Raw genomic sequence first — 22,022 nt, forward strand, 5'->3', positions numbered from 1 at the left:
CTTTATTTACTGACCATTTTACTCTCTTTTCCACGGTGTACTTGTCGGGAACTTAACCAGGGTTTACTACGTCTATAAAGCCCTAGCATGATCTTTATTCTTTGTCCTGGGCAGGCTATGTTGAATGTGCCTTCTGCCGTAATTGTGAAGCTGGTTTTATTCCCATGGTGGTTTGCCCATCTGTGGGGAGGGTGACTGGGCAAGCGCTATTACACCATCTGATAATGAGCATTTCTCCACTCTTGTGTGTCATTACTTGGTACTTGTGATACGGTCTTTGCCTTTTCCCTCAATGGATTTGACTCATCTGTTGTCAGCCTTTTGCCCTTAAAGCCTAATGTTTGTTGTTCCTTGCTAAATACAAAATACTAAGACATTTGTGCCAATGCAGCATAAGCAGCTGATGTGTCTGAAGCACACGTGGTTTCTGTGGCTTGTCCCAAGGATGTCCCATTCGCATGGCGATGCTGCACGGCCTCTGCTGGGTGCATGTCTGATGGCATCACAGCTTGTGTAGGTGATGCTTCTAATGTTCTTTGGTCCTGCAACAACATGGGACATAGGTATGGAATGTCGCCAGGGTAAAGAGACAGTTGTGTCCTTTACCAGATTACGGGATGGAAGAGGGTCTGCAAATCACTTGGGAAATCAAATAGCAAAGAAGACGCTGGATTAATTCTTCCTCATGTCTGGAAGTTCCTAAGAGTATTGGTGGAGCAGTTAACAAGCTGGATCCACCCTGCGGGTTACAAATTAAATATACACAGTTAGTCTGTTCCATGTGCTAAAATACCTCCACTGTTGAGGATGTTCAAATCCAGCCCCGGCAGAGGCAAGCAATTCATTAAGAGGCGCAAATCCTGCCACAGTCATGAAGATACGTTTGGTCGGGGACACTGCAATGCAGGACACGGCTCCTTTAGCAGGGAGAACACCTGCACCATCTACACTGGCGTTGAGACATTCCCCTGCAAAGTCCCTTTTCTTAATGGAGCCAAAACTGGGATCTGAATGAGTTGTACTTGAAAGCAATCGCTTCTCTGTTTTTAATTAGTGCTGGTTGAATACTATTAGTTAAATAATGTATTTGATGAATAATGCTGTTGTCCATCAAATAAATTATTCAATTAATCTTTTTTTTACGTTACCTAAACACTTCTATAGAAGGTTGAAAATACCCATTGAATAATCTATTAGAATGATGCATTGCTTTTCAAATATACTATACAACAAATAATTTTATCTAGTATTCAGCCAAGTTTTTCCCTTAATTAAAATTTGCATGTATATAACAAGTATGCCTAAAGAATCACAAAGAATGTAGGTAGTACCAGACACCAGGTGGAGAGAAGTGTTGCTGTTACTATGGATGATTTATGTTTTGTAACTCCTGTGGTATTGTTTTAAGAGTATGTCAGGGATGCCAAGAGCTGCGAAGTATATTTTTTTCCTCCTTTTTTTAAAATAGAGTTGCTTTTAGAGTGATCTCCAAATAAACTATATACATTTTACCACTGGCGTGCACCCACCCTTGAAAGAGGAGCAGTTTTCAGCCAGTTCATTGTGCAAGGGTGGAGGATAAAGAAACAGAAGCTGAGGAAAGGAGCCAATTCCCCCACGGGCAGATTCACACGGCAGGCAGCATCTTCTCTCTGCACCGACATGCAGAGAACTCTCACTCCCAGCAAGCGGCTCAAAGAGCAGCTTGGAAGGTCTGGCTGCTCCTATCAGGGTCTAAAATAGCGGGTGGCAGGGGACCCGGCTTCCAGATCTGATATTTACACTCATAATTTCCACAGGCAGTTCAGATGCCTGGAAAAAAAATAAAATAATATCAAAATGTTGTTTGGAGAAAGCTCTAGGACAAGGAGCAGTGAGTGCAGAGTAACGGCTCGCTATTGCCTCCTTCAGATGTCACCACTAAAATGTGTGTATACGTGTATGTTGGGGCTGGGAGGTGAAAGGGATCGTGCCCAAATTCCCCTCAGGCTGTAACAGCACAGGACTGGGCAGCCTGATCTGCTTTTCCTCTACACCTCTTTGCTAAGAAACTCCCACCTTGCAAAGGGAGCCTGTTGAACATCTAAACAGGACCTGCATGACCAAAGCAGGGGCTTTCTGTCCCCTGCACCAATGGACGGTGTCCCTCTCCCTCCCACACGCACCTTGGACCCTCCTCAGCTGACCCATTGCATTGGGAAGAGTTTGGGTTTGTTTCAGATGGGGCTGGGAGGCTGAGAGGCAATTTGAAGGCTGAGAGGCGATCTCATTGATGTTTATAAATATCTCAAGGTGGGTGTCAAGAGGATGGACCAGACTCCTTTCAGTGGTGCCCAATGACAGGATAAGGGGAAACGAGCACAGACTGAAACACAGGAGGTTCCATCTGAACATGAGGGGAAACTTCTTTCCTTTGAGGTGCCAGAGCCCTGGAACAGGCTGCCCAGAGAGGCTGTGGAGTCTCCTTCTCTGGAGACATTCAAACCCACCTGGACACATTCCTGTGCGATCTGCTCTGGTGAACCTGCTTTAGCAGGTGGGTTGGACTGGATGATCTCCAGAGGTCCCTTCCAACCCAAACCGTCCTGTGATTCTGTGCGCAGAGTCTGGCCCTGCTGCTGCTGCATGGGCTGGCGCCATGGGGAGCATCTCCACTGGATGGGTGAAGCCTGTGGCCTGGGACTGAGAGCCCTGCACCAGGGACATTGGGTGTCCCGCCTGAACCCCCTGCAGCAGTTCTGCCAATACTCTCCATGGCAGATAGCAGCTCACATTTCTAAATTCTCCTGTGTGCCATTTTTGGAGGCCTCTGAAGCCCCTGGAGTCCAGCTTTCAAAAGCCTTGAGGTGCCTCTGGATTTTCAGGCTTGCAGGTTTGGCCAACCCAACTCCACTTCCCTGGGCTTTGGCAGAATTCAAGTGCCCCCTCTGCCTCAGCTCTTCTGGAAATCCCATTGGTGCCAACTTGTGTTAAGACACCTGAATACCCTTGAAAATGAGGCCCGAAGAGGCACTGGGGTGCTCAGCAAGGTGCTCTGGGGGGTGACGGTCCCAGGGATGGACACGAGGGCTGGAGCTGGGGAGGAGCAGAACTGTGGTGTGTGGTGCTGCTTGTTGGGTGGTTTTCACTAAAATTCACCTAAATAAGGAATGAAAAGCCAGTCTTGTTTTGATTTAGGAGGGGAAGCAAGTCCTTTACTGTCACAATTACGTTTCTCTTTAGCTGCCAGTTAGGAGAATTAAAGAATAATTTAGAGGTTCAGAGGATCTCCATGAAGTATGAAATAACCCAGTCACCGCTGTGTTTGGGGACCTCAAAGACAGTCAGGGAACCTGGATTGGGGCCATTAAGGTCATCTGGTTTTGTCTGACCAGAATCAAGTAGGTTTTGATGTCTGGTTACTTGGTCAGCAACACTTTTAAAAGGGAAAAAGGAAAAAAAACCCACTTATTCAGGAATTTAAGTCTTAGGTTTTATTGCTAACCCTTGGGAATGGTTTTACAACAGCTCACAGTCTCTCGTGTTTTGAGTTTCTGTCTCAAAATGATGCAGGCTCTTGATCTATCCAACTTGACTGTATCTTTTTATTAAAGTCACACTTCCTATGATGGTGGATTTAATTTAATGCAACGAAATTGTGTCTAGGTGACATGATCTGACTGTGTTATGCAAACTCCTACATTATGACATTCTTCTCACACTAACTAAAAGCTTTGTTGCAACATATTAATATAGAAGGGGTTATTTGTTTTGCTAGCAATAAAGGCTGTATATTTGCCGTTTAGAACCAGTAATAAGGTTGACTTTTACACAACCTTGGGGAGGGAGTGACGTTATTTATTTATTTTTGAAGAGTTAAAAATTAAAAATGCATCTTGTGCGTGTTCAGATGAGACGAGAGCGAAGGAGAGTACATACAAATTCCATCAAATGCAATTAGCATAATCAGAGCCTGGATGAGAGCCACAAACGATTCCACCAGGGAAGGAAGAAAGTGCTTCCTGGGATCTGGGTGCATCGCCCGGAGCCGAGCGGGACACAAAGCAGGAGGAACTATTTTTACCCAAGGGCAATTCTTCAAGATACTGCCCTTGCAAGCAGCTCTTATTTTATTATTTGTATGGATTCTTTTTCTGCCCTGAATTTGTATACTGAATTATCCATGAGGATAAATGTCAGAATAGATTAAGATTAAATTAGGAACTAGATACTCCAAAACAAAAATAATCTCTCTCTCCTTCCTGTGCACTCCCTTCAGTTTAATTTAGGTTTGGGAGAATGGAGAGGGAATTTGTTCCCTTTAGATGCACCAGGCTGCGGCTACATAGACTGTTGAATCTTTTTACATTAAATTTTCTCTACGGATAATGTAACTTCCAGTATCCCATCTTCTTTGGTTTAGGTCATCATTCTCTTCATAGAGTTCCTGAATTTCTTTCTTCTGCTTGTAATATAGCTGGATGATGTTCTTTATCATTTTTTCCCCCCTCTTTCATTCTGGTTCTGCTGCAGTGCACACGGGGGCACAGTCAGAGAGTTTACAATGGCTCTTACCTTCCAGAGAGCGATGAGTAATTTAAGCCACTTGTTATCCAGGGCTGCCAGACTCCAGCTTCTAACAGGGCCGATGGAGAGAAGCAGGCATGACACCTAAATTAGGTACCTGTATTACATCGTTTAACTGCTGCCCCTAGATCTTACCAAGTTAGTTATAATAACCCTATTGATGTTAGTAGGTAAAAGCTCAGCATTTAAAAATTCCCCGCATGTTGTACACAGAGGCTTTTGCTTATCTGCAAGACAGTCTTTTCCCTGCCTGCTTCTTTCTTCCTGAACTGCTGCTTTTTTCTGTCACTTTGTGTCTTATCTTGTATTTTCTCATCTTCTCTCACCTCCTTTCCACTCCCTCCGACACATGCAAATGCTCCAGAATACGATCATGCACTCATACTTTATTAGTCTTTCTCACATGCATATTTTTTCTGGTTCATTTTCTTTGCTGGGCTTGTTCCGTTTGGCATTTGTTTTACATTTTAATACAAAATATGCTTAACAGTGTCTATTTAAAATTGCAGTTGTTTAAACACTGCAAACAGTCCCTTTGGGAAGCGGGAGGAGCGCAGGGAACGCGGCTGAAGGCGGCTGGCGATGACTTGTGTTTAGCGCATCTTCCTTTGCCCGCAAAACCACGCGTATAGGGCTGATTCTACCGGTTCTTGGTTCAGCGCAGCTTCCGACATTCGCTTAGTCTTTAAAACTAAAATAATAATAATAAAAATAATAAAAAACGGTGCTCTCAACCTGGTGCATTCAGAGGTCTCTCTGAAAATAAAGCGAACCAGGATTTCTGACAGGCAGCCAGTCAGTTGAGCACTACTGAGATGTTATTGAGAAACAAGACCGCAAGCACGTACAGCTGGAAATAGGAGTTCCTTCCCATAGGGGAAACTTGCTGGTTTTTGAATATAGGAAAGATTTGGGAAGTCTTTAAAGTGTGTTTGAGTTGACACTGTTCTTTCCCTCTGGTACTCTTACGGTTGGGTAATGCTACTAACACCCCTGGGCTTACAGCCCCAGGTAAGACGCCGTGCTGGGCATGTGACAGCTTTTCCAGACACAGAAATGTCACAAGTTTAAAACCTCCCATTTTATGCCCCGTGCAGCTGTAAACAGGAATTTTATTCCACTGAGAAAGACAGATTTTTAGTTTGCGGGTGGAGTTAGCTCTCCCAGCCGGATCTGAAAGGGCTTGAACTCCCTGAAGCTGGATATTGGAAAGCTGTAGACAGTCACATTTTGTAGTTATTTTACTTTTATTAATGAAATAAAAAAATGCAACCCGAGACCTGCCTAGCTCAACCTTTGGTAAATAATTTAAATGTACAAATTCACTCATAAAAGAAAAGGAAATTAAAAAATGGCTCAAGATGACTAGTTCCAGAGACAGATAAATCATTTTTTAAGTAACAGCAACAACAGTATCTTACACTTCTCACCTCTCCAAGAATCACAAAGCTGTTTAGGTATTAACTGCTCCGTACAGTATCTACAGGAAAAGCTGTGTCCGGTGTGGTGCAGCGGTGCTGTGAAGCAAGATGGGATGGGACGAGTGGGCTCCCGCATCTCCTCGAAATGTAATTACTGGAGTTGAAATTGGGCCAAGACAATGGAACTAACAATATATTCTTGGAAAAATGTGCTCTTTGATCGTAAATATCCATGAACCAAAGCTTGCCAACGGTATTGATTTTGGCAGTGGATTATCACTGACAGCCAGGATCTGCTGCCCTCCTGCTTTAAGCGGTGCCCTAATAGGTTTTTAGACAAACAGCCAGGGAGAACACGGAGAGCAGCTCTCCGGGACACGTTCGTCACAGCACACGTTCCCCGAACACCTCGGATTGAGCACATGAGAAATATTGTACAGGAACTTAGTGCCAGGGCAGTGAATCCCACACGTCTGGGACCTGCACAGACCAGCTCCAGGTGTGGTGTGTGATGTCCAAGCTGCCCGTGTCACCAGCTCTGGGCAAGTTCCCGTCCACGTGCTGAGGCTGGTCCTGCTCAGCCCCATGTCTGTCATGAGCTTTGACTGAAATGAAGATGGGGCAGACTTTTTAGCAGGGCGTGTTGCGATAGGAAAAGGGGTAATGGTTTTATAGTAAAAGAGGAGAGTTTCAGGTGTTTCATCACAATGAGGGTGGTGAAACCCTGTCCCAGGTTGTCCAGAGGGGTGATGGATGCCCCATCCCTGGAGACATCCCAGGCCAGGCTGGACGGGGCTCTGAGCAACCTGATCTGGTGAAGATGTCCCTGCTCATGGCAGGGGTTGGACTGGATGAGCTTTGAAGGTCCCTTCCAACCCAAACTATTCTGTGATTCTATGAGCAGAATCTGACCTTCATGGTGTCTTTTTTCCTTCCAAATCTACACCTGGGAGACAGTTGCTGGCTTTAACAAATATAAGACCTGGGTTTCAATAGCAGATGCATTAGGTAAGGATGCTTACAGGCTGATGGTACTTTTATTCTTAAATGAAGTTGAGTATACCTATAATCGGGGTGCTGGTTAAAATAATGAGATAAAATTTGAGAAAGTGCAAAATAATTCCTGCACATCATCCAAATGATCTTTGTCTTTGTGTGCAAAATGCATTGAAATTGTGCCCTGATCCTCAACTGTCAATTCTAAATCCTACTGTAATACAAATAATAACCAGATATTTAGAATAGATTAGAATTTACTTTTGCATCCATTAGCATTTCTTTTAAATCTGACAAACGATTTAGAAAATCTATATGAATACGAAGTGCCTGCTCATCATATTTTGTGACAGCTGGGTGAATACTTGACATCTTTGTGCTCTTAAAAGAACATATGCAAAGGCTCAGTTTAATTTGTAGGGTTGAGGGAATTTATTTGCCTAATTTTGAGCCCGCTAGCACATGATGGATTTGAAAGTTCAGTTCTAACAGGAGTATAATTGGGTTCTCATTTCACTTAGGAGAGAGCGTGATAGAAAGGGTGAAGAGAGAGATAGAGACATGGGAAAAATAAAGTAAGAAAATGAAACTGAGAATACTCATGAAAAAAATCGCAATGAGGCTGAGAAAAAAAATGTAGCGAGGCAGAGCATGAGAAAAAGCCCACACATATAAATAAGATACTCTTTAAGGGGACAGAAGAGAAAAAGTAATGTATTCTTAATCGTAATTCCAAATATCTTTTGGTTGGAAAGAGTTGGTGCTTTAAAATATACTCGTTGTGGTAGCTGAAAACAAAGATAAAATATTAAGGAGAGAGAGAGAGAGGAATGTTTCTCTAAATGCTTTCTCAAGCTCAGTAAGTAGAGCAGCCCATCAAACCTTTCATCTTGCGAGGTTGGTCCTTCACTGTTGGTATCTGCGGTGTAAACGATGAACTGCAAGGGTGGGACACGTGGCCATGGCCATACAAACCATGTCCGGTGGGTGAACCTTGATCTTGCTGGCCATCGGAAGTTTGTCTGATGTTTCCAGTGGTTTCATCGGGGACAGAGACCAACTCGCACTCCAGAGGTCAGCTATCCATTGCCAAAATGCTGAGCTTGGTCCATTCCCCGTGTGCATGGGAAGTCCTAGGGTGATCACAAGTGACTAAATCCCATCACGTGACAGGTACCCATTCGCACGATGGACGTGATGTCTGCTTACAGGTGCTGGTTGATGTAAAGCTAGAAACTGAAGTAGTACGGTACCAAGCGATAGGGAAGGAGTCTTCCCATACAACTCCTGAATGCTTCTGTAAGAGACACAAGATGGGTGGGACAGTTGATTTGGATCTGACCTGTTTACATGTGCTTTGGCCTTTCTTCTGATTACAAGCATACTCCTTTTTGTTTGTTTATTTTTGGTAGCATGTGGGCCAGGATTCGCTAGTGGGGCTGCCCGCCAGCATCCTAAAGCTGTTTTATTAATAGTCCTTAGGAAAGCAAGTTTGCTGATGATACCAAACTGGAAGGGCTGACACACCAGAATTCTGTGCTGCCATTCAGCAAGACCTGGTCAGGCTGGAGAAGAACTTGATGGTGTTCAACAAGGGCAAGTGTGGGGCCCTGCACCTGTGGAGGAACAACCCCAGGCACCAGTACAGGTCGGGGCGGACCTGCTGGAAAGCAGCTCTGCAGAAGAGGACTTGGGAGTTCTGGTTGACTATGAGCCAGCAATGTGCCCTTGTGGCCAAGAAGACCAATGGTACCTGGGGTGCATTACGAAAAGTGTGACCAGCAGGTTGAGGGAGGTTGTTCCTCCCCCTCTATTCTGCCCCAGTGAGTCCACATCTGCAGTTCTGTGTCCAGTTCTGGGCTCCCCAGTTTAAGAAGGACAGGGAATTACTGGAGGGAGTCCAGCAAGGGCTATGAAGATGATGAGGAGTCTGGAGCATCTTTCTTATGAGGAGAGACTGGGAGAGCTGGGTCTGTTCAGCCTGGAGAAGAGAAGCTGAGAGGGGATCTCATCAATGTTTATAAATATCTCAAGAGTGGGTGTCAAGAGGATGGGACCAGACTCTGTTCAGTGGTGCCCAGTGACAGGATATGGGGCAACGGGCACAGACTGAAGCACAGGAGGTTCCATCTGAACATGAGGAGAAACTTCGTTCCTTTGAGGTGCCAGAGCCCTGGAACAGGCTGCCCAGAGAGGCAGTGGAGTCTCCTTCTCTGGAGACATTCAAACCCACCTGGATACCTTCCTGCGTGATCTGCTCTGGTGAACCTGCTTTAGCAGGTGGGTTGGACTGGGTGACCTCCAGAGGTCCCTTCCAACCCCAGCCACTCTGTGATTCTGTAATACCTCTCCACATCTCTCAAGTTTAGTTTTTAAAGTATTCTCTTGATGAAAAAATAGGGCAGGAATTGAGCTCAGTTTAACTCCCAACATTTGTTTTCCTACTTAGTTCCAAATGAGCTGGTTTCTGTGGTGCCCGTTCTTTCTTTTATTTAGCTTTGGGCTTTACAGCTGGTTACTAATGGGTGCAGCTCAACCAGCGTGAGCTCCAGGCATTTGAAGGTATGTCTCTGTTCAGTGCTGTAGGACCTTGTTGGCTGCTTAAGGTTTAGGTCAGTACACAGCAAATGGAAGTACTTTCCCTGTGATACTTGTATTTACTTTGATTTTCAGGTAAGAACTACATTTCTAGCTGTCTCGCTGGCAACTTTCATTAATGCTCGTTGTTGAACAGTAGCTTTTTCATCTTTGCGCTTTGCTAACGTTGTAGAATTAAATGGGTTTTTCTGCCTTTTTGATTGTATCCGGATATTCTGTCACCTTTTGATCTCCGTGTGGTGCACACAGACTGTAAACTCCTTCAGGTGCAGACTGCTGGGGTGGGGGTGTAGGAGGGTGTACTTTTTCTTTATGAGGTCCCTACTGTAGCAGAGCCCCAGATACCGTAGTACTGGGAAATAATAGTAATAATGATATAAATAGTTGTTATTGTTATTACTACTACTTCCACATTACCCTTCTGATACCTAGGAAAAACAGTTTTATTTTAAGTTTATTCAGAGCTGTAGGAAGAGCTGGAAATGACAACGTACAGACACAGCAAATGGCCCCAAGTACCGATACTTCTCTGACTTTATACAACATCTTCTGCTTAATCCGATCACTGGTTAATTTAATCCTGTTTCATTTGATTGGATCCCCTGGAACCAAATCATCAGTGTTGTGTTTTAGTCTGGTATTTCTGATCATTGTCTTTGTTAATTTGATCAGGATTGATTGAGCCAGTCATTGAAAATAAATCACATAATTAATCAAATGCAGCATTAGAAAAGCATATCCTCAGCTGGCCTGTCAGCTTTTACCTCTTGTTTTTCCTCCTCAGTACATGGAGTTTGGAGTTTCTTTAGAAAGAAGCAGAGACAAGCATTTTAATAGCATCCACATTTCAGTAATACAAGGGAAGAGATTTATATATATGTATATGTAAATATACATATGCTTATTTAATTGTTTATTTAAAGTGGGCTAGACTAGACTAGTATAGAACAGGAGTATTCCAGTTGGCAGGGCTCTACCATGACCATCTAGTCCGACTTTACGTCTCCTCTCAGAGCATCTTAATCCCACAAACTCTGTGGTCCTTTCTGAGTCAGGGCTGTTGGGTGTTGGATGGGGAGTCTTGCTCACTGACTCAACTTTCTTAATGACTCGGTGATTTTTAGGGAATGGACATGTGATCTGTGTTTGGATTTGGCACAGAATCACCATTACATGTAAAAAACCAAGATAAGGCTCAGTGTTTTTTTCTAATAAGGTCCAGATAGTCCGGTGTACGGTCAGAGCTTGACTGAAGGTCACAGTTTCTCCAAGAACTGTGCTATGGGTGGGGAAGGAGATTTTGGATTTGCAACAAAGATTATATATATATATATATATATATATATATATATTTTAAGTGGGTGTTTGGTCCTGTTTTTACTCTTCTCTCACTCTAATCAATATTTGTGACCCATGTTAGATATATATAGATTCGTGTTCTACCTGAAGCTTTATTACCACAAACCAAGGCTTGGTTTGTCCTTTGAAGACAATGACCATACAAAGAACAGCTTTCCCTCTCCCGAAAGCCCCAGCAAGCTCAGCAGGGGACGTGCTCCCTCTTATGGGGTTTTATCTGCAAAGAACCCGGGCTGGTGTCCCTGGCCGTTCATCCTGGGGGGCCCCGAGGGCTCCGTCTGCCCTGCACCCATCCCAGCAGAAACAGCAGCTTCTGATGGGCCGTGACCTGTGACAGCAGAGCAGGAGAATTAGGAAGATCGGATCACAACTTGCTGTTGTAGGTGAGGTATCCCGACCAAAGGTCGTTTAATTTTAGCCTGTCCTTCCCTACATGGCTTACAGAACCAATCTGGGATATTTCGGGCTCACCATAACCCCTCTCTGTCACCGTGAAGTTTTTTTTGAGCGGGAGATTATTTATAGAGGTGGTTTGCTTTGTGTTTAACCTCCCAGGAGCAAAGAGAGTAGGAGGTTTTATGTTTTTGGTGACATAAATTTTCTTTAAAAGATAAATAACAGGATTTTCAAAGGTCTTTGGCTAAACTCCCCACTCTTGCTGGGTGTCCTCTTTTTTATGAGTCCAGTCGCCCAAATTGGACACCTAGAAGAATTTAATCTTAAAGGAATCAAAAAGAAAAGGAATGTAAAGCAATTTGTTGTTGAAGGAAATCTAAGTAGGGCTTAATCTTAATGGTAGTTATTTATCCTTGGATGGCAAAGGACTATTTAGCATCACAAGTTGCCATGAACAGAGCAATATTGAAGGATCATCTGATTCACACCCCAAAAAATAAGAGTGAGATCCTTGGGGAAAAGATAAAGAGCCTGGTAACGTAGCCCAATTTTGGCAGGCCTACTGGTAACACTAACCACAGATATACCATTATCAGTTTTACTTTAAATTGTGCGGCTGTGGACAGCAAGATATGTCTAATAGCCATTTGCTAGATTTATAGCTTGGTATGCGATTTGTTTGCCATAAATCTTTTAGAAGGATGATGGTCAGGGCAGCTGGAGCGTTCATGCCAGTCTATGGATCAGTTCTGCCGCAGGGAAACGGGAGAACCGGATAGGTTCTTAGTGGTGGTGTGGAGAGATGGGAACAAAATGAGCAGGAAAGCTTTGATGTCAAACCGACAGAGCAGAAAAATGGGAGAAAACGGTGCCTGTGTCTCCAGAAAAGAACATATATTAGCACTCTATTGTAAATCAAATTAAATGACTGCCCGAGTGCCCGATCCCGCGCTGAACTTCTCGTGTTCTTAGAGCTCTGAATCTGATGGGAGCCGGGTTGCATCTCGAGAGCTCATTCCCAAAAAGGATCTGCCACTCATGTGTGGTCGGAACAGCTTGGTGTATGTTTGGCTTCTTTTAAGAACCAACTGGGAGATTGATGGGTTCGAGCTGTTTGTGCACAGACTTGTTTGAGCCTTGAAATGCATTTTCATCTGTCTGCACAGGGAAAAAAAAATGTATCTATATTTTAATAAGAACCATTGAGATACATGTTTTTAGATTAAAAGGGAATGCAGTGTATTATTTTAGTATTTTTTACTGGATAATATATTTGTGTTTCTTCTGCACAACCCAAATTTTAACAAGACCAGAGCAATTACAGGAATAGCCAGATTGTAGATGTTATCTTGTGTGTAGGAAAAGGGCTGGATTATTATAGTGTCTAAGCTCTTTGAGAGATGCAGCGCTCTAATCCTGTTTTTCACATCTTAATTTCAGTGACTGCATAACTTACCTTCGCAAGATGCTCTTAATTGAACATTTCACTAGCATTTGAATAAAATCTAATATATCTGGGATTCCTCCTCCACTCCTTTAAAATATGATGTGAAATTTATTAGTCTTAATGTACATATCCCAGAGCTAATTGTTTTATCTTGTAAATCAGTTTCTCCTCATCTTTAATACAGCTTTTACTCTTAGATTTAAAGAATAAATAAATTCTTGATTGAAGAGTCTTTGTTGTTTTGCAGTAGAAAAGGGGGGGGGCGGGCAGCTTTATAAATGTAAAAGGATTTTTAGTTCTTTTTTAATTATTTACAAACGCTGAGTTAAAGGACAGTGGAGTTTAAATTATGCATTGAATTAGCATCCTACTGATGGAACGCTCTCAAAGAAAGTTGAAATTTTTAAATTACTACGCACCAAATTCAGCCACAATTTAACAGCTCAGTTGATGCTGATGGATTTAAGGCAGCGATAAATCTGGACCTATAGGCTTATTTTTCTTTGTTGCTGTGAAAGGTAAGCACACTGTTTCTACAGTACTGACTGTCCTTTTGTTTGAGAGTTGACCGGGTATACTTTGATCCTTTCCTTAGAAAAAGAATTCTCTGTTCTCCCTTAAAGAAAGCTTCCTGAGACCCAGATCAGATCATGGAAACCAAAGTGAACACACAAAAGTGCTTGTTAGAAAGTGAAATTTATGTGCAAACTAAATGTGCCCTTGATGATAGCCTTATTGATCAAGCCACGTTAATAAATCAGTAATATCATGCAGCACTGTTCAACACACACAGGTTTATCTTGGTTTGCTTTTTTTCTCCTTTTTTTTGTTGGTTTTTTTTTTGGTTTTTATGTGCCTGCTGTGTAGGCAGAGAACATGCACTTTCCTGCCACGGAGTGTGTACTACAATTGAAACACTGAATTCAGAGGGCTTGAATGTAAAATGTCGGCATCCAATACAGCAAAAGGGAACTTGAACAGAAGTGAATTAATGTCGGGATTGGAGCCTAAAGAGACACAGCTTTTACTTTATAAGTATTCCTCTCTTTATCTCTAATGCTTTAGGCCCTGATCCAGAATGAAATTCCGGGTCCTGTTTGGATGATTAAAAGAAATTAATGGGAAATTTGAGACCAAAAATGCCATGTGGAGCGATTCCTGACTTTATCAGTGGCCAGCATTTGCATTCAAGATAAACATTTAGTTCTCAAGCGATCTGCCGTCAGGTCATTCTTGAGTAGCTTTGCCAGTACACAAGGGTTACATCCTTTGTACGCCCTTGGGATTCTGGTCTGACAAGCACTTATTCCATTATTACCCATATTTCCTCTTGTCCTCTGACAAAAAGCACTTATGATGGACTGGATTTATCTCCCTCCAGCACGGGATGCCTGCGGGATCCCTCGCAGCCCTCTCCCCTTGCGCAGTGCATGTTCTCTGCAGTACGATGCTCCTGACGGTGCGCGTTTTCCTCCGGTGCCGGATGATTTTGCGTTGGTAGCTTTGCTCTGGTTCGGGGTTGATCTGCATGCCGACCGTGTTAGCAGAGGAGGTTCTGCTCAGGCTAAAGTGGGGCTTCTGTGCTCGAACCCAGTGTCGTGCGCTGATGTCCCTGGTGTCCTGGAGCAGCAAGTGTCGCAGCCGGGACCTCGGTTCGATACCTCAGCTCCGTTCCCTGATGTTCTCGCTGAGAAACGAAGGCAGCTGGGTGAGTACCTGAGCCTCTGCTGGTGAAATTTCCCAAGACAGCATACAAAGTGCCATTTATGAAGCGTTTCTTGTCATTCCATGGTCCCTCATTCATTCCCACCTAACGCTGAGCACCTGACTGGAGCGCTGGTGTGAGAGCAGTGGTTGTCCCGGGCAGGGCAGCCACCAAAAATAAATAGATACCCCCTATGGTCAATTCACAACTTTCTTCTATCCCATCTTTCTCCCCCCTTTTCATAACCTCATTCCTCCTCTTGCTTCCCCAGAGCTGCAGCCACTGTGGACAGGGAGCTTTATAAGGAGTTAATGAGACAGCAGCAGTTGACCCATTCCTGGTGTGGAGTTCCCTTCCATTGCATTGCCAGAGCTTGGGAATTTGGCTGATGATGTGTTTAGGAGGGTCACCAAGGCTCAAATGGGAATGAGACAGCAAAGAGATTCAGTTCAGGAATGATGGGGTTGATGTTGGGAGGTGGGGAGGAGAAGCTGGACATATTTATCCATCTGCCCCCTGAGCAGCCCTCGGGCTGGGTACTCAGGAGCCGGGGCTGGGTGAGGGCAGTTGTGTGTGTCTGGGACGTGGGCCCCATTGCACCCCCAGGTTTCTCCAGGCCTGTGTCCCTAACCCTGCGGTGGGGGTGTCTTTAAATCCTCTGAAAATGGGGATGGATGCAGCCCGTACCCCGCTGCTGAGCCACGTGTCTCGCCTGGAGGCGACACCTCAGCGCTCCAGAGCTCACCCCGGCACGTCCATGGATGGTGGTTGAGATGCTGGTATTGAATTATTCTCTCCACTCGAGAGGAAACTAAGACTTCTTTTGTCCTTTATGCAGGGTGGCAACATTTTTCCTGTGAGTTAACTGTATTATTCACTTTCTCGCTGCTCCAGCATTAGCTTTGGAAAGAGAAAAACAATGCTGTGTCATCGCAGAATTGCCTGGTGATGGGAGCTGTAAGGTAGACGAGTTCTTCTCTCCACCCATGAGCAACTTCTTGAATGAGGTTTTACAGCAGGACAGCTCATTCTGTTCCTCTTGCACGCTGGCCTATCCGTATCTCTTAGGTTTTTAATACATTACAATACAGCCCTCTCTTAAAACAACTGTTTCATTTCTGTAGCCCAGCCCAATGACCAGTGCTAGGGAGATGTTGCTGTCATCATTGCATCTTTCAAAGGGCAGCATCCATCCTTAAGAGCATCTTTGGCCACAGACTAGACTCGGAAATACGCTTGGGATTCTGTCCAACGCAGCATAGGATTCTACCCCGGATGAAAATCTGTCCCTGTGTGGTTCAGATTTAATGTACGTGCCCCATGCACACAAATAATACCTGTGTCATGCAATATTTAGCAGCGTGAACTACAAATTAGACCATAAACTCTTTGGTGCAGAGACCACTGAGCTTTTTAGAGCACCAGACACGTTCAGGCTTAAAACCCAACCAGGGCCACCAGTCATTACTTGTTAGAGCGAGACACAGCTAACAGCTTTAAAAGGAATTCCCTCATTAAATTGAAGTTGCTTTTACCCATGACAGGCCACAAAACCTGAATCTGTGGGAGGAAAATGTTTGCCTCTATGCATGCATGCCTCTTAGCCTTTTTATTTTCAATGGGGAGAAAAAATCAAGTGGGTTGCATATTGGATACATTAGCTTAGTATTAAGCTGCCATTCCCAATCTCTTTTGGATAATTGGAACAGAGAATCACTACTTCTCATCCATCACTTTAAATGAAGGCCGTAGTAAAATAATTTTGGTGGCTGGGAAGCGCAAATAGGATCCCTCTCTCCAGATTAGTTCTTTTTTGCTCATGAAACTGTTTGAATAGGTCTCAGCACCCGGAGCCGTGGCAGGATGGATGTCAGCAGTTTTACAAGCCTTTGGGGAGATTGCTCCAATGTGTTTATAAGGACCTCCCAGGAAGTGCTTGGTGTTGTTGACCCTGGGGAAAATCATATGGGAATTTTTGTTGTTGGGTTTTGGTGGTTGTTTTTAATTCCGCTAACATACTCTGTAATGCTGGTAGCAGCGCGGTAGGTTTTATTTTTCCATTGATGTACAAAAGGTCTTGCTAAAAGTTCATGTCTTATTTCATCAAAGATTTGTAAAGCTTTGGACTTAAAGTCAGGCTTAGTTGTAGCTATGCCACCTAATAGTGACCATGTAAACTGATGCGCTATAGACCGAATCACTAATTCCCAGTCTTCAGCACCAGCTGATTGCTGTGAACTCATGAACTTTCTTGTGGATATTCCGCAAAGCCCCATGAATCTGAAGGTTTTTAATGTTTTAATTTAATAAGGTTCAGTGGACCAGCTGTACACCAATTACTGTTGCCTATGGGCCATGGTTTATGACTGTTTGAGCTACAAAAAATCGACGACCTGGCAACTTGTCTGTGTTAGTCTCATGTAGTTCTGAAATTGTTCCATCTTGCTCTGTTCTGCCTGTACATCCGTATTGCAGTTAATTTCCTTATAGCTGGGAGATTGGTCACCGCTGGAGTTCAAAGAGGCAGGCGGGAGGTGAAATGCGAGCTTCAACTGAACATTTCATTTGTTCTTAATGATTATTTCCAACAGAAGAGAAAAAAATCCTCACATTTGAACTTGGGGTGACAGAGAGCACAGATTGAACATTTTAGGGGTGCTACAAAGATGCTGATGGTTGCTTCAATAATCGTCGTAGTCTCCCATGAATTCCAGGCAATCAAACAACCAGTGCCGCTCTTGACTAGCCAGGCTTCAACAGACCTTTTAGAAACCTCCTTGTCTTTTCCTGTAAATAGACGTTTGGCAGTATTTTAAAATGTATACCCAGTAGATTTTGTAATGCATTTCCTTTTTTCATGTGTTTTGTGTTTAATTCAAACAAGCATCTGACATGAAAGCTAAAGATAAAAGTGTAACGTAGTACAATTAGTTTCTGTGAAGTCTGCGGATCACTAATGGAACACATCTCTTCCCCCTGCACAACTAGCATAATACAGGCCATTTTTTTGGTCATTTATGTTGTACATTAAAAGCATCAAATAGAGTGCCATCGTGTGCCTGAGCGCATGGACAGAAAGTTCCTCTGTTTGATAATGTTGCAAATAATTTTGCTTTCCAGATACACAAATCAGTAATTGCCGCAGTCGGATCAGAGGCATGTAACACTTGTAATGTAATCCTTCATGTATTAAGAAAAATAATGTAGAAATTAGATCAGAGACCAGAAGTATAGATATTAAAAAAAAAAAAAAAGAGAAATTCAATAAGCTATTTTTTCTGTTTCCACCACCATTATTGTCTAAACTGTGTTTCATGAATGCGTGTTTTGATTTCATACCAACCAATCTCAGGCTCTTTCTGATCAAATAAACACAAGCTCAGGGGTACGGTTGGGAAGGAATGTGCTGAACTTGTGCATGGAAATGCACTGAGCCTCTAAGAAGCGGCTTTTGCGAGCATATTTAGTGAGAAGACATTTGGGAAACACCCAGCATTTTGTGGAAGCAGAAGTGTTTATTGACAGCAAACCTGCAAATCTCCTTCCTCTTTATTAATGCTCGAAGTATGGAATTTAGAGCTGGATTCAGGGGCAAACTCTACCAGTTTGAAATGTGCCTGATCTGGTGCTCAGGTTTTTTGGAGGGCAAGCTTTCAGTTGCAAAATAGGCAACAAGATTTTTGTAGGATTTAGGAGAGCGGAGTCACATTCTCCCTCTCTTACCCACTCTGCACAGAACATATGGATTGTTTTAAAATTATAGCATGTGTGTGCTTCTGCATTATTTAAGGTACAGGGATAATTTTTCTTGTTGCAGCCCGACACTGTTTTGAAGCAGCTTGGGGATATAACGAAGTTACAGAAGATGTTGCACATCTCCACAATGCCACACAATAATGAGAAGTGTAGGGATTGTAAACCTGCTTAGGAGACCCAGCCCGTAGAACAAGGAGATGCAACACACGGATGCCACGTGTGGAACACGTGGGGCGTAATTTGGGTTGTGAGTCCTCCTGTCCTTCTTGCTGATTCATAAAGATGCCAACTTCTCCACATTGCATTTGCTGGTTTTTGAAGCTTTGCTTTGGGATAAATAATAATGTTTCTGGGGGAAGTATCTTAGCTGATCCATAGGCAGAGAATGCTGGTGGTGCTTTTTTTGTTCTTATTTCTTCTTTTACTGTAGAGCACTTTGGCCACGGTTAAACAGTTTAGCTGGATCCAAAGGGACACTGCTAACATGAACTGGTAAACCACCAGCAGCGTTATATCCCTCTGTGTCAAAGACCTCGTACAATGGAAAAGCTAAAAGTATTCAGATTAAGCCTTTCCCAGGACAACTTATAAATAGAAACTGTTTCAAAACTGAGATTTCTTTCTTCCTCTCCTGCCCTTTCTTTGCCGTGAATACAACAGAAGGAATCTTAAAGCTCTTGCTTGCCTGCATGTCATCTCTTTTTGCCTTTCCTGACTCATTTGCAAAAGTTATAGAAGGTTTGAGAAGTTAAGAAAATTAAAATGGTGGGGGCAGAAGGAAATGAGAGTCTAAAACCTGAACATCATTGTCCTTCTTTACAGTAAAGTGGAAGAAAACCTGGAGAAGTTAAAGGCTTTTTAAACACGTAAATATATAGATATAAACCGCTTAGTTTGGACACAAGCTGAAAATTCTCACTTCCAGATTCCACACCAAAAAAGGAGACACTAAGAATCATATTTCCTTGTGATCAACTGTGTTTAACAAAGTCTGTAGCATCTCTAGTCCTCCGTCCTCCGTCAGGGTCTGCACCGGGACTGCTGGCTCCCAGAGCCAGGGAGGATAAAGCTCAGGTGGAAAAGGCAGCGGGTGATGGATGTCGGAGGTATTTGGAGAAAGGAGAGAGCCTTGCAGGACAGAAGAGCTCACAGAGATGTCAGTTCAGGTTCCTCCGGTAGGTTTAAAAAGCTGAGGAATGAGTGATGGGCTTGGGAAAGGTGTGTGTTTATTTGCAGAGGGTATAAATGGGTTCGCTAATGACTTCTTTTCATTGAGTGATTGAGGTACTGGTGATGGGGAAAAAAGCTGCTGGTGTTGACAGAGATTTCACTGGGACTAGGTGACCCAGGGCTTTTATGGAGCCGCTGTACCCCGTCTCGGGGCTGAATTACTTCCCAGATGGAAGGCAAACAAGTGATTGCTCAGACTGGTCTCCTGTTCTTTATGGCGTCAGTCCTCAATAGTCATTCAGCGATAGGCAGCTGGTTCCGTTTTCCTGGTTTAGAGGTTCTGACACACGTAAAAACAAAACAAGAAAACTTTTAATCTTCCAGCAATGAAATACGCCGTGGAGTTAAATAAATGAGACCTGTTGGAGCACCCTCGTTTTCTACGGGCCTTTTCTCAGCAAAGACATGGTTGTTTGGGAAGATCTCTCAAAAACTGCAGGGGGGGGCTGGCTTAGCATTTAAATCCATGTGATAGTTTCTTTGCCAAGAAATCTCTTTCAGATCATATCCCCTTTGATGATGATTCAGCCCCAATACTTCCCCTGCTTTACAGTTATTTTAACGTCTCTGAAGAACTGCCAACATACCCACTTTAGCGACCTGTGACTGTTATGCTGCCTTTTTTTTATCGGCATTCAATTTTAAGGGTTGACAGACAGTAAATACTGGGACTTCTTTTTACTGTTCTACAGTAATTTGTCCTACAGTTGTAAATAAGTCTCTCTTGTTCTGCCTTCTGCTAAATAAAACTCACCGTTTTTGGAAGAGATTGAGCAAACAGAAGATTGTCTCACTTTATGTAAGCTGTGACTGAATGGATATTACCATATGTGGGTGTTGGGGTTCTTTTATTTGCAAGGGAAAAGAAGCATCTTATTTCTGAAAATGCTAGTTTGGTTTGGATATTTTTTTAAGATGGATCTATCAAATGTCCTGAAGTATTTATTTTAAATATATTGTATTTTCCATACAGACGTGTCATGCAAGCGTGGAGGAGAATGCTGTTTAAAGATTTTAGGATATCCTCTTGGACTGTAACAAACAAACAACAAGCAAGTTACTAGTTATGAGGAACAGTAATTATTCCCAATAGCCTAAACATTTTTATTCTGTATTTTTCTTTCTCTCTGGTAGACACCTTGCATTTCCAAGACTGAAAATCAGCCTCAAGGGCTTGCAACGAGTGTCAGGTGGGGACAGACACCCATCAATCAGTCCACACCCTGGGACACTGATGAGCCTCCATCTAAACAGATGAGGGAGAATGAAAACCCAGGTATGTTTCTAATCTTATTTGTGATTCTACAAGGGAAAAATCATTCAGAGCAAATTCAATGCACTATCTCCATTTGCCTCTGTAAATTAGACTTCATTGTGAGCCTTTTCTTTATTCTTTAGCAGGGTTTTTCTCTCATAGTAAAGACCCCTCAAGTTTCCTCTGTGCTGGGGCTAATATAAATGTATTAAGATGCCTGCAAGTTCATTAAAGTGATTTTTTCCCTCCTTCTCTGCCTTCACTAGAGGAAAAGGCACTCTGTAATACTTTAAGACCTCTTTTATGTCCAGAGCTACCTGAAATGATTTCCAGCTTCCAGACACATATCACGCATTGTGCTGCTATGCCAGACGCCTAATTACAATCTTTTTGTAGTGGCTGGAGCACCATTATTATACACACAGAGTGTTTGTCAGGGAGCCATGAAAGCGCGGTGGGGAAAGAGGTTAATTTTCTTGCAAGCGTGCACTTAAGCCGCATAAAGCGCAAAACACGTAAAACCGCAAACGCGCTGCGTGTCACCCGAGGAGTATTTTAACAATTGCGCTTGCACCGCCGTGGCAATTTTAAGCACTTATGCTCTGGGAATGGTTCCAGACCCCGAACCGCTTTAGGTGCCGCGGAGCAGAAGGGCGCGTGGGCGCGATTCGGGAGCGGGAGGGTTGTTTGTGTTGTCTGCCGAGCCAGCCCGCCGCCATTGCCGGCCTTTCCTTCGTGCCGCAGGTGCAGCGCCCTGGGTCACCACGGTGGCGGCCGGCAGCCAGCCCGCCCTCATCTCCCACTCCTACGGGATGACGCAGCCGCCCACCTTCAGCCCGGCCGCCAGCGTCCCGGCCCCCGTCATCGGTGTCACCCCCTCCCTGCCTCCGCACGTCACCCCCCAGCTCCCGCTGATGCCGGCCCACTACCAGCTCCAGCCGCAGCCCTCCCAGCCGCTCAGCAACATGGTGGTCAACCTCCAGAGCCAGCCCTTGTACACCAACAGCCAGCCCCTCAGCATGTCCTCCATGAGCGGCGTGGGCCCGGTGGCCCACCCGGGCCCCGGGGCGGTGGGCAACGGCCACCTGGCCTGCCCCATGCTGCCGCCGCCGCCGCCCGCCCTGCCCTCGGCCGCCCTGCCCAGCAGCGCGCCCACCGCCAACGGGCAGGCGGCCGCCCCGCTGCCCCCCAACGCGGCGGGGGGCCCGGACAACACCAACGGGGTGCAGATGCTGCGGACCATCGGCGTGGGGAAGTACGAGTTCACGGACCCCTGGCACCCCAAAGGTAAGA

General features: G+C 44.2%; 1 protein-coding gene across 5 annotated transcripts in view; it reads left to right on the top strand.

Moving 5' to 3' along the window:
- The window catches only part of KLHL29 (kelch like family member 29), a 414,305-nt gene that overhangs the window by 248,834 nt on the left and 143,449 nt on the right, over positions 1-22,022 (top strand). For 4 of the 5 annotated variants that reach the window (XM_071807102.1, XM_071807103.1, XM_071807104.1 and 1 more), the window contains 3 exons: positions 14,378-14,491; positions 20,609-20,750; positions 21,474-22,016. In XM_071807102.1, the coding sequence (XP_071663203.1) occupies positions 14,378-14,491; positions 20,609-20,750; positions 21,474-22,016 (799 nt within the window). The remainder of the gene's footprint in view (positions 1-14,377; positions 14,492-20,608; positions 20,751-21,473; positions 22,017-22,022) is intronic. The other variant, XM_065835600.2, reaches the window with a different exon arrangement.

This window comes from Patagioenas fasciata, chromosome 3 (assembly GCF_037038585.1).
Source record: "Patagioenas fasciata isolate bPatFas1 chromosome 3, bPatFas1.hap1, whole genome shotgun sequence".
Taxonomy (NCBI): domain Eukaryota; kingdom Metazoa; phylum Chordata; class Aves; order Columbiformes; family Columbidae; genus Patagioenas; species Patagioenas fasciata.